The 20,808-nt window shown below is 40.7% G+C and overlaps 1 protein-coding gene across 1 annotated transcript in view; it reads left to right on the top strand.

Moving 5' to 3' along the window:
- PLCE1 (phospholipase C epsilon 1) overlaps nucleotides 1-20,808 on the top strand; it is a 197,364-nt gene that overhangs the window by 40,493 nt on the left and 136,063 nt on the right. The window contains exons 2-3 of the mRNA XM_018562672.1: nucleotides 9,149-9,155; nucleotides 17,092-17,345. Coding sequence (XP_018418174.1) covers nucleotides 9,149-9,155; nucleotides 17,092-17,345 — 261 coding nt within the window. The remainder of the gene's footprint in view (nucleotides 1-9,148; nucleotides 9,156-17,091; nucleotides 17,346-20,808) is intronic.

The following is a 20,808-nucleotide window of genomic DNA, read 5'->3' as shown; positions in this document are numbered from 1 at the left end:
TCCTTATGGTCTAGTGGCACTTCAAGATTTGAGAGAAAAGTTCTCCAAAATAAAGAGAAATTCACTCTTGGAGAGTTGGCACCAAGTAGGTGTCCCCATTGGAAGATTTCCCTTCAGTCCTATTTTGCTAACAACTTCTGTTCTGGTGACAACTGTAAAATGTTAAATTTCCACCACTTTCTGTCCTAGTCACAATAATCACTAGGAAATACATTTCCTCAGTGGGAGCACAAATAAATATGCAATACACTCCTGCTTTCTATTCAAAATGTAAAAAAAAATAGACTTTATGTATGCTGTAGAGTGGACCTATGCTCGCATGTTTACATAAAGCGTTTTTCTTTTACATGAACTGCTTCAGGACCACCCACAGTAAAAAAAAGTAATGTCCTGAAGTAGTTGTACCACTGCTGCTGCCGTGTTCTTGGTATCTTTTTTTTTTTGATTGATAATTTTTTTATTTTGGAAAATTTAAAGATACACAAAACACAGCAGTGCACAGGAGTAAGTAAAGTTACATGATTAACACAATAGTAATGTAAATGGAGCTAAAATGCATTCTAGATGCTACATTCTATATCATAACCGTTACATGAGAAATCGAATCCACGTTGTCGGCAATAAGGGATAATAACTATAGTGGTCATACAGTCAAAGTATCCTCATCCTATAAATATAGAACATTAGAGGCATTAGCAATATATATAATTGTCATTATTATATAGCAATCTTGCATCCATTCACTAAGAAAGAGAAAGGTAAGAAAAGAAAAAGAATATAATAAAGATAGCTCTGCCCAGGGATAAATCTGAAATGAGTAATTTTAGGACTGGGTAGTCCTAATCCAGTGGTCCGATTGTTGGAAGTATCTCCTGTTCCTCCCATATCTCCCAGACTTTATGATAAAGGGATATAAACAAAAACAAAAGAGCGCCTCCATCGCGTAAAACCGGTTTAATGAGACAGATTTAAACAGATAAAAACATACTATATATTTTTATATGTTTTTATCTGTTTAAATCTGTCTCATTAAAACGGTTTTACGTGATGGAGGCGCTCTTTTGTTTTTGTTTCTTCCAGAGTTGAGGCTTTCCCAAAGCCTGTTTGAGAGCCTGCCCCATCTGCGGGTCATTTTGAGACCATTTCAGATATTCTCCGTGTTTGGATACAAGCCGCTGGCGCTTTGTTATATACTGTTTGCTATAAAGGGATATAGTATCATTTATTCTTGAGGATAAGTTTTCCATTCTCTGGACATCCCTCACCCTATTCACATAGTCCATCTCTGAAGGGGGATTACGTTGTTTCCAAAATACTTTGGTATCATTTTAAACAGTGGGCGATTGCTGTTCAGATACAAGTACGGTGCATTAGATGTGCTAAGTTCACTGTAGAGGAGATAGTACAGAAATTAGCAAACACAATTCCAACGCTGATGTCAGCCACCCAGGTGCTCATAAACTTTTCACAATAAGAGCTCTTCACCTCATAAGTGGCAGCTATCCTTAGTCAAGGTGGATCCTCTAGTACATGAGATAAAAGCAAATGACAGCAAGCACCTACTGCTCATGTAGTATTGTTTGTTCACACTCGCAAACATGCCTACATGTTAAGTCTCTCTTGTAATCTTTCAGGATTGTCCACATTTGATCCTAGACACATTTGAAACAGTAACTAGCAGAGATGCTGATTGCTGGACCCGCCAGCTTAAAGTGACATTAAACCCTCAGATGTTTTAACATAAACCAATACTGTAATGTGTGCCTTACTGTAATCCATGGTTGTTTCCCTTCTCTTTGCTGCTCTTCCTTTTAAATCCGTCTCTCTTCTCATGCTTGGGGAGAACTTCCCTTTGCAGCTGAGTGCCTCTTCCAGTAGTGCTGGCTCAGGTTGTGAACCTGCACACAGACACCATGTATCCATTCCAGAGACAAGGCACTCAGCTGCAAAGGGAAGTTCTGCCCAGCATGAGAAGAGATACGTATTTAAAAGAAAGAGCAGCAAGGAGAAGGGAAACTACCATGGATTAAAGTAAGGCGCACATTACAGTTTTGGTTTATGTAAAAAAATCTGAGGGTTTAATGTCACTTTAAGTATCCCTGATTCCTGGCTTAATATGTTTTCGGGGGCAAACCCTCTTAGTCAGATATCTCCAATAATCCAGCAATCAGTGTCTCTGATAGTAACAGTTTAATATATGTCTAGTATCAAATGCGAACCATCCTGAAAGATTTTAGGAGAGGCTTAACATGTGGACATGTTTGTGGGTCTGATGAGTTTTTATCTATTCATTTGGAATCTAATAAATACTACACAAGGAGCAGGTTGCTTCCTTTGTTTGATTTTTATCTCAAGTATGGAAACTTGGTCTAGGGAGTGTGGATTGCTGAAGCATCGTTGTTCAAATGAGGATATGCAAGTTGGGCAGCCTGGCCATGTTTGGATGAGAGTGTTGATGTTACATAAAGCTTTTTTATTGTCAGTCTTGCTTGGATTGAAAAAGAGAGAAATAAAAGGGCTGAAGTTGTAGTGCATTTTTGGTCCCATGGAATTCAATATACATGAAGCGTGTCCTGTGCTTTACACAGGACACGCTATCCGGATCTTTTTATTGCTCCGGTCATATTGTCCAACGGCTTGTTTTTATCTTCAACATAGGGAGTACCTGTCGATTCACCTTTATGCCTGTCTTTTTGGATTAAACGATATTGCACCAGGAAAGGCGCCTCTTCTTTTGTGTTTTTTAGAGATTCCTACTAAAGTTTCATGGGCACAACAAGAGGAAAAAAAACTGTTTAAAAAGTGGTGAAACATACAGGTGCTTTTTATCATCTACTGGTGCAAGGTTTTTCATTTAAGTAAGGTCTGATGACAGGGTCTCTTTAAATAGTCGAAAGCCTGGACTTTGCTCATGTGATTTCTGATTAATGCTGGGGGGATTAGACCTGTGAATGGCTGATACTCGTCTTCAGGTGAAATCATACAGTTATTTTCAAAACTATTCACCTCCCTTGGTATTGTTCCTATTTTGTTTCATTACCACCTGGAATTAAAATTAATTTTCATTTGGATTACATATAATGGACATACACGGAATAGAACAAAATGATGATGTGAAATCAAGAAAATAACTTGTTTTCAAAAAGTATAAAAATAAAAACTGGAAAAGTTACGTGTGCATATGTATTCACTCCCTTTGCTATGAAGCCCCTACATAGGATCTGGTGCAACCAATTACCTTCAGAAATCACATAATTAGTTAAATAAATACCTTCTGTATGCAATCTAAGGGTCACATGATCTCAGTATATATACACGTGTTCTGAAAGGGTCTGCAAATCCACTGAGCAAGGGTCACTACCAAGCAAGCATCACCATGAAGACCAAGGAGCTCTCCAAACAGGTCAGGGACAAAGTTGTGTAGCAGTACAGATCAGAGTTGGGTTACAAAAATCCAAAACTTTGAATATCCCACGGACCAGCATTGAAACCATTATAAAAAAATGGAAAGTATATGGCACCACAACAAACCTGCCAAGACAGGGCTGCCCACCAAAACTAACGGACCAGACATGGAGGACACTAATCAGAGAGGCAACAAAGAGACCAAAGAGGGAGCTGCAAAGCTCCATAGCGGAGATTGGAGTATCTGTCCATAGGACCACTTTAAGCCGTACATTCCACCAGCTGACCTTCATGGAAGAGTGTTCAGAAAAAAGCCATTGCTTACAGAAAAAAATAAGCAAACCTGTTTGCTATTCGCCCCACAAATGTGAGAGAATCCCCAAAGATATGGAAGAAGGTACTCTGGTCAGATGAGATTAAAATTGAGCTTTTTGGACTTCAAGGAAAATGCTATGTCTGGCGCAAACCTACGACTTCTCATCACCCCGAGAACACCATACTTATAGTGAAGCATGGTGGTGGCAGCATCATGCTGTGAGATGTTTTTCATCAGCGGGGAGAGGCAAACTGGTCAGAATTTAAGTAATAATGGATGGTGTTTAATACAGGGAAATTCTTGAGGGAAAACCTGTTTCAGTCCGCCAGAAGTTTGAGACTGGGACGGAGGTTCACAATGACCCTAAGCATACTGCTAAAACAACACTCAAGTGGTTTAAAGGGGAAACATTTAAATGTCTTGGAATGGCCTAGTCAAAGCCCAGACTTCAATCAAATTGAGAATCTGTGGCATGAGTTAAAGATTGCTGTACACCAGCAAAACCCACCCAACTTGAAGGAGCTGGAGTAGTTTTACCCTGAAGAATGGGCAAAAATCCCAGTGGCTAGATGTGCCAAGCTTATTGAGTTGTACCCCAAGAGACTTGCAGCTGTAATTGCTGCAAAAGGTGGCTCTACAAAATATTGACTTTGGGGGGTCAATAGTTATGCACGCTCAAGTATTCTGTTTTTTGTCTTATTTCTTGTTGTATCACAATAAAAAATATTTTGCCTCTTCAAAGTGGTAGGCATGTTGTGTAAATCAATTAATACAAACCCCTAACAAATCAATTTTAATTCCAGGTGGTAATGCAACAAAATAGGACAAATGGCAAGGGGGAGAATTCTTTTGAAAGCCACTGTATAACCATTAGTTTAGTCTTGGGAGTCTTTTGTAGTGGAGGGAGCTTATGCCATTTGCGTATAGGTATACTTTAAAATGGAAAGACAAATTATCTTTATATAAGAGAGATATGTGGGAATTCACAACTTTGCAATTGATAATTACTAAACCTGAGATGCTTGACATGTCATAATATTTACTGTATTGTTAAAGCAAAGCTGAAACCCCACTGTGAAAATGTGCTAGGAGCTACAGTTTTTTGGCAAAAGCTACATACAAAGTCTCTTCTGCCAAAAAACCTTTACCTATGCTCCTAGCATTATTTCTGTTCCTATGCACTGCTGAGAATAGAGCCAAGTGGCAGTGATGATGTATCTGCTGTGCCCAAGCGTAGGAGTTGGATCATCAGTGGCCATCCAGTGGCTGAAAAGGAGCATCAAGGAACCTGAAAGAAGCAGTGGGGGAAATGGAGTTGGACAAAGTGATGATTGGAACCTGCATCTGTCACTGCTGGAAGAAGGTATCGTATGTGGCATAATGTGCAAGTTTACTGTGCGTACTTGTACATTATAGCAAAAGCCCACCACCAGTCTGTAGAATTAACATACACTTTAAATTCAGTCTGCTTTTCTATGTTATCAGCCATGTTAGACTAAACTAATTTCAAGTGTGTATACACACTCAGATTATCATAACCAATGAATAAATTATCACAATCAATGCTTTCCATTTGAGAATTGCTTGCAGATTTAGCAGTGGATGTGCCTGTATGGGTCATACTCAAGCAGAGAGTTTTCAGTTCTCTCCATAGAAAAGTTGTTTTTTGTTGCATGCGCATCAGCACTTAATGGCATCAGCTTCATCTGGCAGTCAATTGGGCAGTGCAGTTTTCATTTGCCTTTGTCTTCAATGGGTTATAGTTGTTTGTTGATATTTTGTTAATGAACCCTGTGTGCCAAAGAAGAATGGTCCTTCAAGTATTTTAAGTCACAAACCGGAGTCTTTTCATTGGGTTTGCAGTTTACTAGTCCCAACAGCTGATTATTTTGTGGTTGGAAGTATTTGTGATATCTGTTTTCAAAGCCATTGCAGACAGACGAGTCTGATGCTTCCACATCTAAAGTACAGCTATAAACACCTTCCTAAATCTTAAGAATTTTTTTTTTTTTTAAATAATCGTTCATCTTGGTCTCTCTAAGCATTCCAACTATTCTCCCTGTCATGAGCTTATCAATGGCTGGAATCTTTGTTCGGGACACTGTGAACTTGCATGTGCTTGGAAAATGTTATTAGTTTTGTGCTTAGAAGCATATTGTGTACAGTATTCATTTTGTGCTAGATTGTATATAGAAATAGACATTCTCTACCCTAATCTGAATAGCACAAAAAAGGTTATTGTTTTTGCTGAAGGGAATTGTTTATGCTGAAATGCTGAAGGGAAAAGTAAAAGGCCAAGTCCATCTAAAAATTATAGTTCAGGCAAACCTGTTTAATTAGTGACCCTTCATGATTTAATTACATGTCATCAGCAACCTTACATATTCTTAATAAAAACCTACATTCAGCAGTCCCCCAGTACCTGGTGTGGAGAACTAGCTTCAAATAGTAGAGCAATAAGGACACAGTCACTAGATTAAATCTTCTTTTTAGGGTATCCTTGACCAGTTTTCTTAAGAGAGAGGTGAGAGTTCTCAAAACATAATGCATTTGCCCTTGTAGGGGTAATTCAACATCTCTCTTCATAAAGAAACATGCATCCAGCTTCCTAGCTTTGCTCTGGCCTCCGTCCTCAAATCCTTGTCTGTGGCCTCCAGGCAGTCTTGCAAACACCGTGCTAACCTGGAGCTGCAAGGTGTGTAACTGGGTACACACCTTGCAGCTCCCAGCTGCACTGGTCTCCACCCTCCTGTCTCCCAGGTGGAGTCCTGAAATCTAGCCAGCCCTTGCACAATAAGGGCTGTGCAAAGCCGCAAAATCAGCGGGTGCTGATATACATTGAAACATGTTGAAACAGGGTTGGAGGCTGCATCTCACCCAAGTCTGTACAAAGCCTCCGGGTTTCAGGACCCTGACCAGGGTTTACCAGTCCTGGAGAAAACTGAAAAGCCAGCTTTCTCTATATGAAACACATATCCTGGAGCCCCCTCAACCTGTATGGGTGAGAACTATGTGTTACCTCTGTACAGGACACCGCGGCTGGGTCCTGGAAGGACGCTATATTTCCCCTCTGTTTGGACTGTGGTCCCTTTAAAGGATGAGACGGGGTTAACTCACCTGCTGGAGGAAGAGTGGGTTTAAACGACAGGAAGTGGTAGCTAGCAGGTGAGGAGTAGTGTGGAGGAGGTTGGAGAGTGGGGATCTGTGTACTGCTGTGAGCTTGAATGTCATTAATCTTGCTTGAAATCTGTAGACTGGGAAAGTTACCCTGGAAGTCTGGGACTGTTTAAACTGCGATTGCAGCTCTGAAATCTTCATGTCGGTGAGACTGTTCTTTTGTGTTGTACTGATGAGTTGCTGTTTGAGTTGGCCAGCTGGTCAGTGAAGATGACCTGAGTTGTTATGTTGCTGCTGTGAAGCTATTTCAGTTAATAAACTTTACTTTATTTGCAAAGCCTGTGTCCTGCGATCCTGCTGGATTCCCCTAACATTACACCTCTAATGCTTATCAAACCATGACAAGGCACAGCACCCTCACACTTGTCAGATGACTATGACATTGGTCATGTGTTCTCTCCTGAACTGGCTTGGCTGAAGGGACTGTGTATCAAAAAAAGGAATTTTTAAAATAAAATAAGGTTTTACTTTTTTATCTTTTTTGCATCTCCCTGTTGCTGATCTCCTGTCAACATGTACTCACTTCAGTAATGGCTGCATATAATTGTCCTGGACTGTCTTCCTGATAGTGACTACAGTGGACCATGCCTGCACAATTTGTGTCAACACAATCACTTTTATTGCCAACTGGGACTCATTTGACAAGGTGACAATGCAGGAGCACAATTGGGAGACAATCACAGTAACATAATTAAAGCTGCAACTTTTAACCCCTTTAGGACCACCCACCGTCAAAATCCATCCTGGTCCTGAAGCGGTTACACCAAGAACACGGCTGCTGCTGCTACAAACGTGTTCTTGGTATCATTTTAAACAGCCATCGATGGCTGTTTAGATACAAGCGATCTGCCGGATTGCTTATAAGGTGCGGCCGAATGAGTGTCCCCCTGACGCCGGCTACACCGGCTCTGCTGTCCCCTGTGCATGCCTGGGGCTGGCAAAGCGGGTCTCCCCTCACCGATCAGAGGGAGGTCAGCAAGCTTCTAGCCACTGATCTCTCCTCCGATCACTAGGGCCAGTAATCACTGTTAACACTAAACTAATGAGCAGTAAAAGGTTTTCAATTGTTCCCTATGGGAAATTTTGGGTATCATGGGTATGCATGCAATTTTAAGGCTTGATATGTTTGGTATCAATTTGCCCGACATGCCCCCATCTTTTATAATGTACCAAAAAACTGGGGATTATACTCTGTTTCTGTGCATTAAATTTCATTTTAGTGTATTGCAGCCTAAAAATACTGGTGTGATAAACATTTGCACAAATACCGTGCGACATAAGAAATTGCAACTAGCATTTTTCTATTCTATAGGGCCTCTGCTTTCAGAAAATATATAATTGTTTGGGGGTATGAAGCTGTTTTCTAGCCAAAAATTCAGATTTTATCATGTGTGTGCAAATATTAGGAAATTGCTCCGGACAGCAAGTGGTTAAAAAGATTTTTAAAAAACACTTAAGAAATTTTGCTAATGTGTTTAAGTTTTTCTGATTGGGTTGAGATTTATTTTAGAAATTACATGATTGGATGATTATTATTATTCAGGATTTATATGGCGCCAACCGTTTGCGCAGCGCTTTACAATGTAAGGAAGACATTACAATCACAATACAATTAAAGACATGGTGGTAAGGAGGGCCCTGCCCATGAGGGCTTACAATCTAAAAAGGAGGGGCAAGTGATGCATGAGGGGGTAGCTATGTGGGGATGAATTGGATGAGCTTGGGAATGTTTTTACTGGATGCAAGCATATTGTCATGTGCTTGAGGTTACCATATTTTTCCATCTATAAGACGCCCCCATGTATAGGGCGCCCCCCACTTTTCTTACCCAAAATTCAGAAATCAATATTTTCCATGCTCTTTTGCATAACTGATTACATCCAGTTTAAATTTTGCAGAGTAAGACAGCTGCTTACTGGTACCGGTATTTTTTTTGTTTTCTGACATTTTTATGGGCTCCCTGTTGCATCTGGGCACTGGCTACACGCTCTCCGTAGCATCAGCTGACGTCAGGTACATAAGGCTCATGATTGGAGGAAACCTGTTAGCTTGTCTCTGCAATCGGAAGTTTCACTCGTGAGGCTAGTTTGCAGAGGTATTGGCAGTTCGCAACAGCGGTTCTCCTCTAGGCCCCCCGTGTATAAGACGCCCCTCCATTTTTAGGTAAATATTTTTAAGAAAAAGTATAGTCTTATACACGGAAGAATACAGTACTTGAGAATTCTAAGACATGTTCACTGTCGCAGTCAGTGAAATTGTACAGCCATATGTTTATGTTGTACGTGATGTTATATAATTTTTAAATACATTTTCCATATAACTTAAAATGCATATGCAGGGGTTACCTTCTGTGAAAACATGTCAAAATGATTAGCAGATCCAGGCAGCAAAAAGAATGTGTAAATCCCAACCAATCTTGTAAATCAAATTTGGCTTTTAACCTCCTGTGTTCCCTCTATTGGTTTATGAAGCTGCCTATCATTACCTTTACATGAAAAGTTGAGCTTAGTATGCCCTGTAGCTGTATTATGTTAGAATTTCCCAGATTTGTGACATGTTTACAAAGCAGATCTATAGTGTGAGATATATTTTTCATGTTCATTGTATTCATTCTAAGTAATGTAGTACTTGGAAATGTTTTTTACCTCTCAATGTGTAAGGCGATTGTAGCCATATTAGTGCAGCATACAGTGCTTCTAACTCTCCAAGATCTGACAGTAAATTCTGCATTTTCTTCAACTCCATGAAATCAATGACCATGAAATCCATAAAATCTATAACACAGCCGTGTAAAATGCTCCAGGCTGTGTGTACACATATTAAACACAGATCAGCCCCTTGCTTCAACCTCACACCTCTGACATTATGAGTGATCAGTGAGGCAGTGGAGACTGAGAAAATGCTTACTCCTGCCTGCAGTAGACTGAGGAAATCATTCTCCCCAATTTAACTCTCAGCCTAGTGTTTGCTTTTTTTTTGTTAATAAATTTGAATCTGCAAAGTGTGACTGTATCAGGAAATTAAACTTTAAGAGTGGCTTCCGGGGCAGACCTACCGCCGGTGCAGCTAGTGCAGTTGCCCCAGGGCCTAAGGCTGGGGGCCACTGAGATCCCGTCCCGGGATTGTAGGCAGAGGGGCCCCTCAAAAAAGGCTGCTGCCTCTGCAGTGGCTATCACTTCTGTCAGCTGTCCCCTCTCTGCTGCTCTGTAGTTGCAGTGGCCGGAGAGGAGAAAAATCTGTTCCGCTGTCTCTGCTATCTGCCTGCTTCACTAATCGGGCTCCTCCGCGGCCATCTGGAGCTTCCTCTGCCCACTTCAGCTGCTATAGGCTGAGAGGGAGAGTGCAGACCTACCATTGGCCAGCTGTAGGAGAGCGAGTCCTGAAGTCAGGGGGCAAGGAGTTGGCTGAATTCTTCACCTGAGAGCATGAGGAAACAACGCTGCTCTCCCCTCCACCAGGAGAGGAAGAGGGCATGAGGGCAGAGCACTTGAATCAGATCAACTGTGTACACTGTAAGTCCCTGTTCTTTCCACATTACACTGTTGACCTCTGCACCCTGCATTACACCGCTGACTTCTGTACTCTGCATTACACCACTAACCTCTGTACTCTGCATTACACTGCTGACTTCTGTATTTTGCATTACATCACTGACTTCTGTACTCTGCGTTACATCACTGACCTCTGTACTCTAAAATTATACCACTGACTTCTTAATCTCCATTACACCGCTGATCTCTGTACTCTCCTCTCTACAGAGACTGCTGTGACTGGCTCAGTGTTCTCTGTTTAGCATTTTGGTATATGTCAGAGCAATATATATGTATAATATTAGTGTGTGACTATGGGGGGGCATTAGAGTGTAAGCTCCTTTAGTGCAGAGACTGCAGGGGGGGTTGAGGGGCCAGTGAGATTCGGGTGGGGTGGATCCCTTTGCTCTTTAGGTCCACCACTGGTGACTGCGCCATTTCTTCCATGTCATATGAACTTGAAATACTAAGGTCTCATGCACAGCATTGGGTTGCAATAATTTGTGACGTCAGTTATGTCTTTTGGTGCGCTGTGGTGCCATGCAATGCACAGTAATTACTGCAGTGCATTGTGAAGCACTACATTAACTTAAATGCACATTATTATAATTATACAGGATTTATATAGCGCCAACAGTTTGTGCAGTGCTTTACAATATAAGGAAGAAATTATAATCACAATACAACATGGTAAGGAGGCCCCTGCCCCTGAGGGCTTACAATCTAAAAGGTAGAGGGAAGTGATACATGAGGAGTTAGCTGTGCGGGGATAAATTGTTTGAGAACGTGATGGTTGAGCGGTTAGGTTGAGGCGGGATAGGGTTCCCTGAAGAGATGAGTCTTAAGGGATCGCCTAAAGGCAGTCAAAGTGGGAGACAGACGGACAGGTTGGGGTAAAGAGTTCCAGAGGATGGTAGAGACTCTAGCGAAGTCCTGGAGGCGAGCATGGGAGAAGTTGACAATGGAGCTGGAAAGCAGAAGGTCTTTTGAAGCGTGGAGGGGACAGTTAAGGTGATACTTTGAGACAAGGTTTGAGATATAGCTGGGGACAGAGTTGTGAATGGCTTTGTAAGTCATTGTTAATATTTTGAATTTTATCCTTTCGGCTATTGGAAGCCAGTGCAGGGATCAGCTGAGGGGGATTGCAGAAACTGAGCGGTTGGTTAGGTGAATGAGTCTGGCAGCACCATTCATTATAGACTGAAGGGGGGATAGCCTGTGTAGAGGTAAGCCAGTGAGGAGGGAGTTGCAATAGTCAAGACGAGAGATAACAAGGGACTCGTTTTGAGGTGTAATTTTAGATCTGTTGTGGAAGGTTTAGCAGCCCATTAAGTGAAAAAGCTTTACGCAGCACGCGTTAACATGAGACATAATGTGCGATAAATGCAACCCCGTACTATTACACTTTCATGATTTTGAAACAACTTTCTTGCAAGATGTATTTACAGATTAAATTGCCGATATATTTTGCATTCAAGTGCTCTAAAACAAATCCAGTAATACAGGAGCAAACGTTACAGTGCAATAGAACAAGAAAAAGACAACAGTAACTGGACACAGTTTCAGTTGTCTGTTGAAAAAGTAAATATTTTGAAGTGACTACCAAAAAAGGTAGTTTATATTTATTTATATAATGCCACACTCAAACACTGGCTGTAAATTAGAAAGAATAAATAATTCAGCGCAAGAACAGTCTCTTGTGAAAAGGAACAGAATTGGAAAATGTTCTACAACGAACAGATATTCTGGCGACAGTCTTGAAGACTACTTTACACATGTTGGATTAACACCATTATTTCATGTGTAATCCGTCCAAGGAAACAGTGTCTCCTTTTTTTGTCAACAAGGCATTTCTTCCTGTATCTGCTAAAAGAAACACTAATTTAGTGCAGACATCAAGTCTTGCTTTGTTTTTCACATCTTGCTTTTTATAAATTCTTCTTTTTTTTAACATCTACTTCTTTATTTAGGCCTAGAAGTTGTAAGTTAATTATCTAAATTGTTTGGGTATACTTTATTTGTAAATCACTAATTATACTGACCTGTTTAATGTGCATATAATGGCTTGTTCACACCAGGTGTGTTGAGCTGCATTGATCTGCACTAATCAATGTAGGCTTAACGCAAAGGCATATATTATTATTATACAGGATTTATATAGCGCCAACAGTTTGCGCAGCACTTTACAATATATGGAAGACATTACAATCACAATACACTTCAAGACAAGATGCATAACTTTACACAGCAATTTGTACATCTGTAGCTGTAATAGTTCCTGAGAACCAAATGTTTGAATATGGAGCTGAATATAATCACCCAAAACAAGATGGCTGCCAGGCAATGTGACCTATGACCTTTATGTTGCAAAAGATTAGTCATAAATATTCCTATTATTTTGATGCTCTTTTTTTAAAATGCTAATTATAACCACACCGTTATGCAAAAACTCATGAAATTTGGCGCAATGATAGAGAACTGTGCTGTGTTTAATCGTGGGCAACATAAAGGTCATAGGTCGCATGATCTGGCAGCCATCTTGGTTTTAGCAAGAAAACAATTGTTCTCTATGTGCTCTGTTTAAGGCCTCATTCACACAAGGCGTGTTGCCCTGAACAGCATGAAGAGCTTTTTCTTGATACACCTGGAGCTGTGGGAAGAAGCACGTGGGCAGCTCATGTAAGTCTATGGAGATGCAGGAGCTGTTCACCCTCACACACTGCTTCCTGCAGCTCCGAGTTTTGACAGCTGCATGCAGACGGTGTACGGACCTGGATCCATCATGCCTGCATCTGAGATCGTACACTGTCTGTGTGCAGCTGTTAATTATTGGAGTGTATTACAGATCACATATAGTTAACAAAGAAGTAAATTAAAGATTAAAACGTAGTTGTTTACACAAATACAAAGTGCTGCACAGGTGGATCATTAATAAGAGATTTTAGCAGTACTGAAATTGACTGGTGTGATGGCGATGTGTAGTGCTGATCATAACATTATTTGATCTGATCATTATGATATTGCCCCTAAGGTCGCAGGCTGCTGCCATTACTCCCAGCTCTTATTCACGCCGTCCACATCACTTTGTAACTGGAAAACCAGCCTGTAGCTACAACTAGTGCTGCTACCTGTCTGGGATCCCTTAAGGTGCCCATACACTGCACGATTATCGTATGAGAATCGCGGGAAATCCCGCGATCGTACAATAATCGCAAAGTGTATGGAAAGCGTGCGACCGTTTCTACTGTACGGTCGCACGTCTTCCATGGAACAAACAGGCTGGAAAACACGCTGGGAATCGTACGATTCTCGGCGAGTTAGTAGCCTGCTTGTTCGACAACTGCCGAACGGGCCGGTGTGCGCCCGCTTGCAGTCATCAGATGATCGCAAGCACGATCTGCCTGTCCAAGATGGGCAGATCGTACATTTTTCTAATTACTTTACAACCCTCGCAAGACAAAAGTCTTGCGAGGGTTGTAAACTGTATGGCCACCTTTTAGACTCTTGATAAGCTGATCACACCTCCCAAATGTTTGGTGTCATTATACTAGTTTGAAGAATCTTTTACTAATCAGTGGGCTGATCACACTGTAGATCCTGCAGTATCCCATCTAATTAAGCACTGATGATCCCTGTGCAGGATATGCCTTTTTTTAAGGATCCTATCAGATCCCGTTTGTGAAGTGTTTTGAGCTCATACCGCCAGGGCTAAACCAGTGTTTCGCAAACCCTTTTTCAGTCCTAGAGCCCTATGCAAATCATGAGGTACCCCAGTATAAAATACTAGTCCCGCTTGATTAGAAAGCCAGTCCTGATTGTGGTTCTACCCAGACATAATCAATGCGTGTAGTGCCTTGCTTCCAAGATAAACTTGTTATGATAGCATAATTGCAAGCGTGAGTATTCAAAACATTTACCTTGAGGATGGCTACCATATGACTGTATGTCCAAATGCCAGAGCTGTATTTAAGGTTTGTGTTTTCCTCGGTATGTCTGAGTGAAAATGTTTTTTATGGAGAACACAATTATTGGCCCTGCCCCATTGTTTACAACCCATTGTACGCTTGCTGTCACTAAAACTAAAATTGGTGAAATGGGATCATATATTGCTTTACTAGTTAAACTTTTACCATCACCACATTCAACTTGCTCAAATGTGATCCATTGCACAAAAGTGAAAAAGTCCAACATAACAGCCCCATCCCATCACAGATCACAGTGTCTCCTCTGACCTCTGCCTCCATTATGTAAAATCACTAGAAATTGTATCTCCTTTGTTAAAAATCCTTGCATTGTGCCATCTGGTCACGGACCCCTAAGGGCTACTCGAGTCTTCCTCAGTTTATCTCAGATCAACCTGTACCTGACATCCCCCGTCCCATCACAAATCATCCAGGATCTTATCTCTCTTCGACAATATAAACCATTCTCTGCCAAATTCCTCTGCATTGTTTACTCCTTATCTATATGTGTTTTTCTTAACCAGAGTACTGTGGCTCATGCAGCTAGTTCTTGCAACATGCTGGGAACTGCAACTAGGGAAGCTGTGCAGGCTGCCTGCCTGCGTCCTAGCAACCGATGACATCATTCATTGCTGGGACACTGGCAGCCAGCCCACAGAGTGGGCTGGTTGTTATGCTGCTAAATATCAACCACTTACTATCACCCGTGATCCACTTACCAGAATGTTGAATTTTTTTGCAAGTTTATTGCTTTTTTTTCTTCACCCCTGATAAACCCGAATGGTACCCTTGTTGAGAAAGGCTGCCTTTAAAATACTGTGTAAATAGGTTGGTGGATGTCTCCTGTCTTAAAGCTTGTATGAGTCTTCTGTCAGTGAACATACAGAGGACTCCTTGGGCTGTGCAGTAGGCATAGAAAAAGTGGTTTCTGTACATGCTTTTCAAGGGACAATGGGGGAATTTATCTAAGCTGGAGCAGACAGAACCTGGAGCAGTTGCCCAATGACAACCAATCAGCTTCTCTCTTCAGTTTCCACTTAAGATTTGAAAATGAAAGAGAGAAGCTGATTGGTTGCCATGCACAGTTGCTGCATATTTTATTTGCTTCAGTTTTTATAAATTCCCATCAATGACTTTTTGTAGCTGCCTTGCACACCCTTACTAAGTATGTCACTAGGGGTAAGAGTACTCATTTGCCCTAGCAGAAAACTAGACCTCAGGCAGGGATTACTCACCTCACCCCCTGTAGAGCTGAGTGAGAACATATTTAAGTGGAAATACATCTTCATATCTCTTACAGCCAAGGATGGTATCATCTTAGCCTCTCTTTGGATTTGCAGTTGCCATGGTGCTGCACATGTGACATGCTGCACAGCTATGACACCAGACATTCAAGGGCTTGAAAGCTCAGTTGAAAGTGGAAATGAGCCCACTGGTAACCTTGACAGTTGGCATGTCTTAAAAGAAACTGTTTTGGGAGGCAATAAATTGGTGGGTAAAATGCCTCTTTAAGGTGTATGGCCAGCTTTAGTTTTACCAGGTGGATGTGGAGGCCTCATCTGTTGCCAACTTTTGGCATAAGGTCCTTCAGGTGGCTCTTTGAGGTACAGACAGTCCCCACTTCTTTTGTTTTTAGTAGACCTGTTTGCTTCTTGTTTGCTGTGTTGCCTATCTCTTATTTGAGCTGCTTTTTGACATTCCAGTTGTCTCTGAATCCTGTGCTCTTCAATGAATGAGATAGTTGGATTTTTGTACTTATCTTAAAAGTCTTTTCTTGGCGTTCATTAGGGAACACATGTACCTCACGTGTATAGCCCAATTGTCTCCCAGTCCTGTGGCCCTCAATAAACTCCAAGAAATTGATATTTTGGTAAGTACAGTAATACAATTGTTTTTGCTCTTAGAAATTGGATGACAATTTTTAATTTTTTTTTTATTTTGCTTCCCTTTGGATCAATTGTGGGTTTGGGGATGATAATTGTTTTTTTTACTTTTCTGGTGTGTTTTTTGTTTTAGCGATAAGAGAGGGCACCATATTGACATATGATATGGTCAACAATTTACTGAGCTCTGGGGTGGCCTGTGTTAGATACCCCACATGGTGGTTGGCAAATCGGTAGATGTTGTCATACAGTCACAGCTGTACAGCGTAGAGCTTAAATAGTTATACGCTACATAATGCACACATTGGCATATAGTAAACACTCCAGCTGCTTTCAAGCTGGTCATCCTGGCATGACTGAGACTACTAGTTCATGAATAGTTACCAGAGGCTGCCCAGTCTCAAAAAACATATGCATAACTTATGAATTAAGGTATCTGTACATAACTACCTGTGTGTATTTGTCTACACATCTAGTACCTATGTATTTAGAATTTAGTGACTTTAAATATGAGCAGAAAGTATTAGAAGGTACATTACCTAAAACAAAGTTTTATGTGCCATTCACTGTATTCTGATATCTGTAATAACTATATAATGCTCTCCTCTTCAGCTTTTAGATGGTGCGTGGGGTGCTTGTGGTGGGTTTTAGAAATTGATAGTGTGTGTTACAAGAATAAGGATTACTAGAAGGAAATTGGTGGTATGGTTCGAATTTGTTCAAACCACTCTCAGATACATGACATAATATTACTAATGTTGGTAAGTATATGTTTTAAGATAAATAATACATTATTTATTTATTTTCCAGAATTGCAGCTTCTACAATGGGGAAAATGACACGGATCACCTTTCTGTGTGCCTGCTTGAAAAACGTTTGATTTCTCTGGTTGCCAACCTCCCTTGTCTGACTCTGAAACAAAATGCCTATTCTGGATTTTATGCAACATTGCATAGAACAGCCACATCTCAGTTCATAAGTGGGGCACTGCTGGAAGCAATTGCATTGTTAGGTGCAAGAAGTGGTCTTCCTAGTTTAACCTGTGGCTCCGTCGGAAGAACAATGCTAAAAGGTAAGTGTGGAGTTTATGTAAAATGAAGGTATAAACAATGGACATCGTTTGCCTAAGTATGGGTGACATTGATATACTTCATGGATAATTATGCAGGCTGTAAAAAATATCTTGCTGTTAGTATACTGTATACTTGCTTATAAAGCAGGACAAAGATTGCTTCCAATGCTATCTGTTTCTAGGAAAGGAAGTGAGGGGGAAACGTCCTAATCTGGAACACAGTCAGCAACTAAAATCAGTAGATGAAGAAGATAATGCCAATATATTGATAAAAATATATAGAAATCAACTATGCCAATAAGCAAGCTAACAGCTACAAGGCACTGGAATGTACACCCACTGTGATACGTGAAAAATGAATAACTAAATGTGCTGAGCTACAACAATGAGCAATACAAAAAAACAAACAATAAGATAATCTGTGACTCAGTGAAGTATTCAGTGAAGAAATAGTAAATTGATCAGATGTGAAGTCTGTAAATGTTCATAACTCTGAAGATGTCCATATATAAATAGCAATAGTGATGAATATTTCTTGTACTTTCGTCAAATGCACCACGTGCACCACACCAGATATAGGGGTGCTCACCTTATTGATAGACTCCAACAAAAGGTCGAATCAGGCCTTCTTAACCAGGGGAGGGGGCCCTCAGCTCCAATCGCTCACAGATGTCCTTCAATTATGTAATCAAACCAGCAGACAGATCTTTATATCACTTCTTTAGTAGGGAAACAATAACCTCCAAGTTTTATTGAACTGTAGGCCTCCTCGGTATAGGATGTCAATATCAGGATATAAGAGAAAGCAAACACCACAGCGCATACCATCCAAACAGAGTATGACTTATTAAAAGAAAATTACTCCCATGAAAGCAGTGGTAACACAACAAGGAATCTTTCTAAAGGTGGCTATACACTGTACAACCATCGCAAGACTAAGGTCTTGCGATGGTTGTAAAGTGGTTACAAAAACGTACGATCTGCCCATCTTGGACAGGCAGATCGTACTCTCGATCATCGCAAGCCCGCCCCCCTGAGGGGCGGGCTTCCGATGACCGCAATGCTGAACGGGCAGTGTGCGCTGTCTCCCGAGCACCGTTCAAACCAGCCGAAAATCGTACGATTTTCGGCTGGTTTTCTAGCGTGCTCCTTAGACAAAAGACGTGCGACTGTACAGTAGAAACGGTTGCACGCCTTCGTTCACACTGCTCGATTCTCGTACGATCGCGTGATTTCCCGCGATTCTCGTAAGAGAATCGAGCAGTGTATGGGCACCTTCAGAAGTGTATGTAGGAGTTCCAAATGACCTCGGCCATGGGTCATAAAGATTAATGTGATGTCAAATGCTCCGCCCTACATGTGTTACATCCAGAGTGACTTCATCAGGGATCAGGAGCATCTGACGTTCTAGGTCAAATATATGGTCACATCTATAATCAAGAAACACTCCCACTTACCACCATTCACTGAATAGACCAGACTGCCCATCACAAGAATGGAAACAGTCAGTATCTACCGTATTCACTCACATTCACTCACTCACAAAAACATTGCAATAAAAAAATCTATCCCCATAAGAGCAAAAATAAGAAAAAATAAATACAAATATGCAGTACACTGTAAAAATATACATCTCATAACCCCTCTATAGAAAGGAAAGGAACCCCTCTATACTGCTTTTATGTGAGTAATTTCTTTTAATAAATCATACTCTGTATGGTACGCGCTATGGTGTTTGCTTTCTCTTTTTGGATAACATGATCCTGGTATTGACATCCTATACTTAGGAGGCCTACAGTTTGATAAAGATTGGAGGTTATTGTTTCCCTGCTAAAGAAGTGATATAAAGATCTGTCTGTTGGTTTGATTACATCATTGGAGGACAACTGTGAGCAATTGGAGCTGAGGGCCCCCCTCCCCTGGTTAAAAAGGGAATTGCCTGATTTGGCCTTTTTGTTGGGGGTCTATCAATAAGGTGAGCACCCCCATATCTGGTGTTGTGCATTTGGTGAAGGAACAAGAAATATTCATCACTATTGCTGTTTATATATGAACATCTTCAGAGTTATGAACATTTACAGACTTAACATCTGATCCATTTACTATTTCTTCACTGACATTTGTTTGAGTCACAGATTCTTTTATTGTTTTTGTTTTGTATTGCTCATTGTTGTAGCTCGGCACATTTAGTTATTCAGTGCAAATATATTTTTGACAGACCAGATCTTGATAAAACTGGACTGGAAAGAAAGGGTCTGGGCAAAAAAAGTTTGGCATTCCTGGAGCTATAATTTAGTAAACAGAATAAGGTCTGCTCTGGCCACTGGTTTAGAAGCTAAACATATGTGTAGGAGTTACAGCGGCTTCTAAGGGTTGATAGTGATTTTCATATTATTCTTTCTAACATTTGTTGTCTTTGCTTGTTCTGATGGTATTATTGTACATCTGTCTTGATTGATTTTGTTCCACTAATTTGCTGCCACAAACTGAAGCAAATTACCTCTTTTCTGTTAGTGTTAATTGATACACATATCCCTCCAAAAATATTTTTGAACTTTTTAGTTGGTTTAACTATAATGCTGATTATAATGCTGATTATTTTTATGCTGTATCCAATAGGGTAATGCTTAGTTAGATCTGATCAGGGACAGTATATTTGCTTTGCATTATCTAAAGCGATTTTCAAAGATGTTTTGTTGTGTGTTCCAAAGGTTTGTATTAGCATAGTTTCCAAGATAAGCTTTGGTAATCCTTTTCTGTAGGTCACATTTTGCGGATTTGTCTAAAGGTTTTGGAAGGTTGAAGTATTTAGTAAACCAGTAAACTAGTGATCGTACCACAATTGCAATCTAAACCTGATTTTGTACTGCTATGGCTTTGAACTGAGACAACCTTTGCTCAAAATTGTCAAACGGTATGTGTATGTCCAACCTTACTCTGTATCAGCTTCACATACCCAAATGAATGCCCAATTAGTTATGACTTTTTTTCATCAAGCACAGAGACATAAAGGTAGCTTTATGTAGGTTTAGGGTCTTACCATCTGGCCTTTATCAATGCAGGACCACCTATGACATATAGATGTGTAGGAAGTGTCCTATAACAATTCAGATATGACATTAACTCTGTACAGGTCTCTCATAATATAACTACTCTCCATGGTCATGGCAATGCTGAGACCTGCCCTTTTTATCTTTATAGTGTTGCATTAGATAAAACATACTGGACTCTTGACATCTATATAAATTAAGGTTTTTTTTTTTTTTTTTAAAGGAGAACTATGATGTGAGTGCTTTTCACTCACCTCATAGTTCTAGACCTGTGACAATGAGACAGGTCGGCTCAGTAGATCGGGAAGTGAGCGAACCCATACCGGCGTTTGCTCACTGTCACGGCTCTGCCGTGACAGGGGAGGGGCTGGATTCCCCCCTCCCCGCTCCGCTCCACCAGCGCTGACTGGCGG

The sequence above is a fragment of the Nanorana parkeri genome, unplaced genomic scaffold (genome assembly GCF_000935625.1).
Source record: "Nanorana parkeri isolate BGI_ZX_2015 unplaced genomic scaffold, ASM93562v1 scaffold590, whole genome shotgun sequence".
Lineage (NCBI taxonomy): Eukaryota > Metazoa > Chordata > Amphibia > Anura > Dicroglossidae > Nanorana > Nanorana parkeri.
Note: the sequence above shows the minus strand (reverse complement) of the source record. Positions and strands in the feature narration are given on the sequence as shown.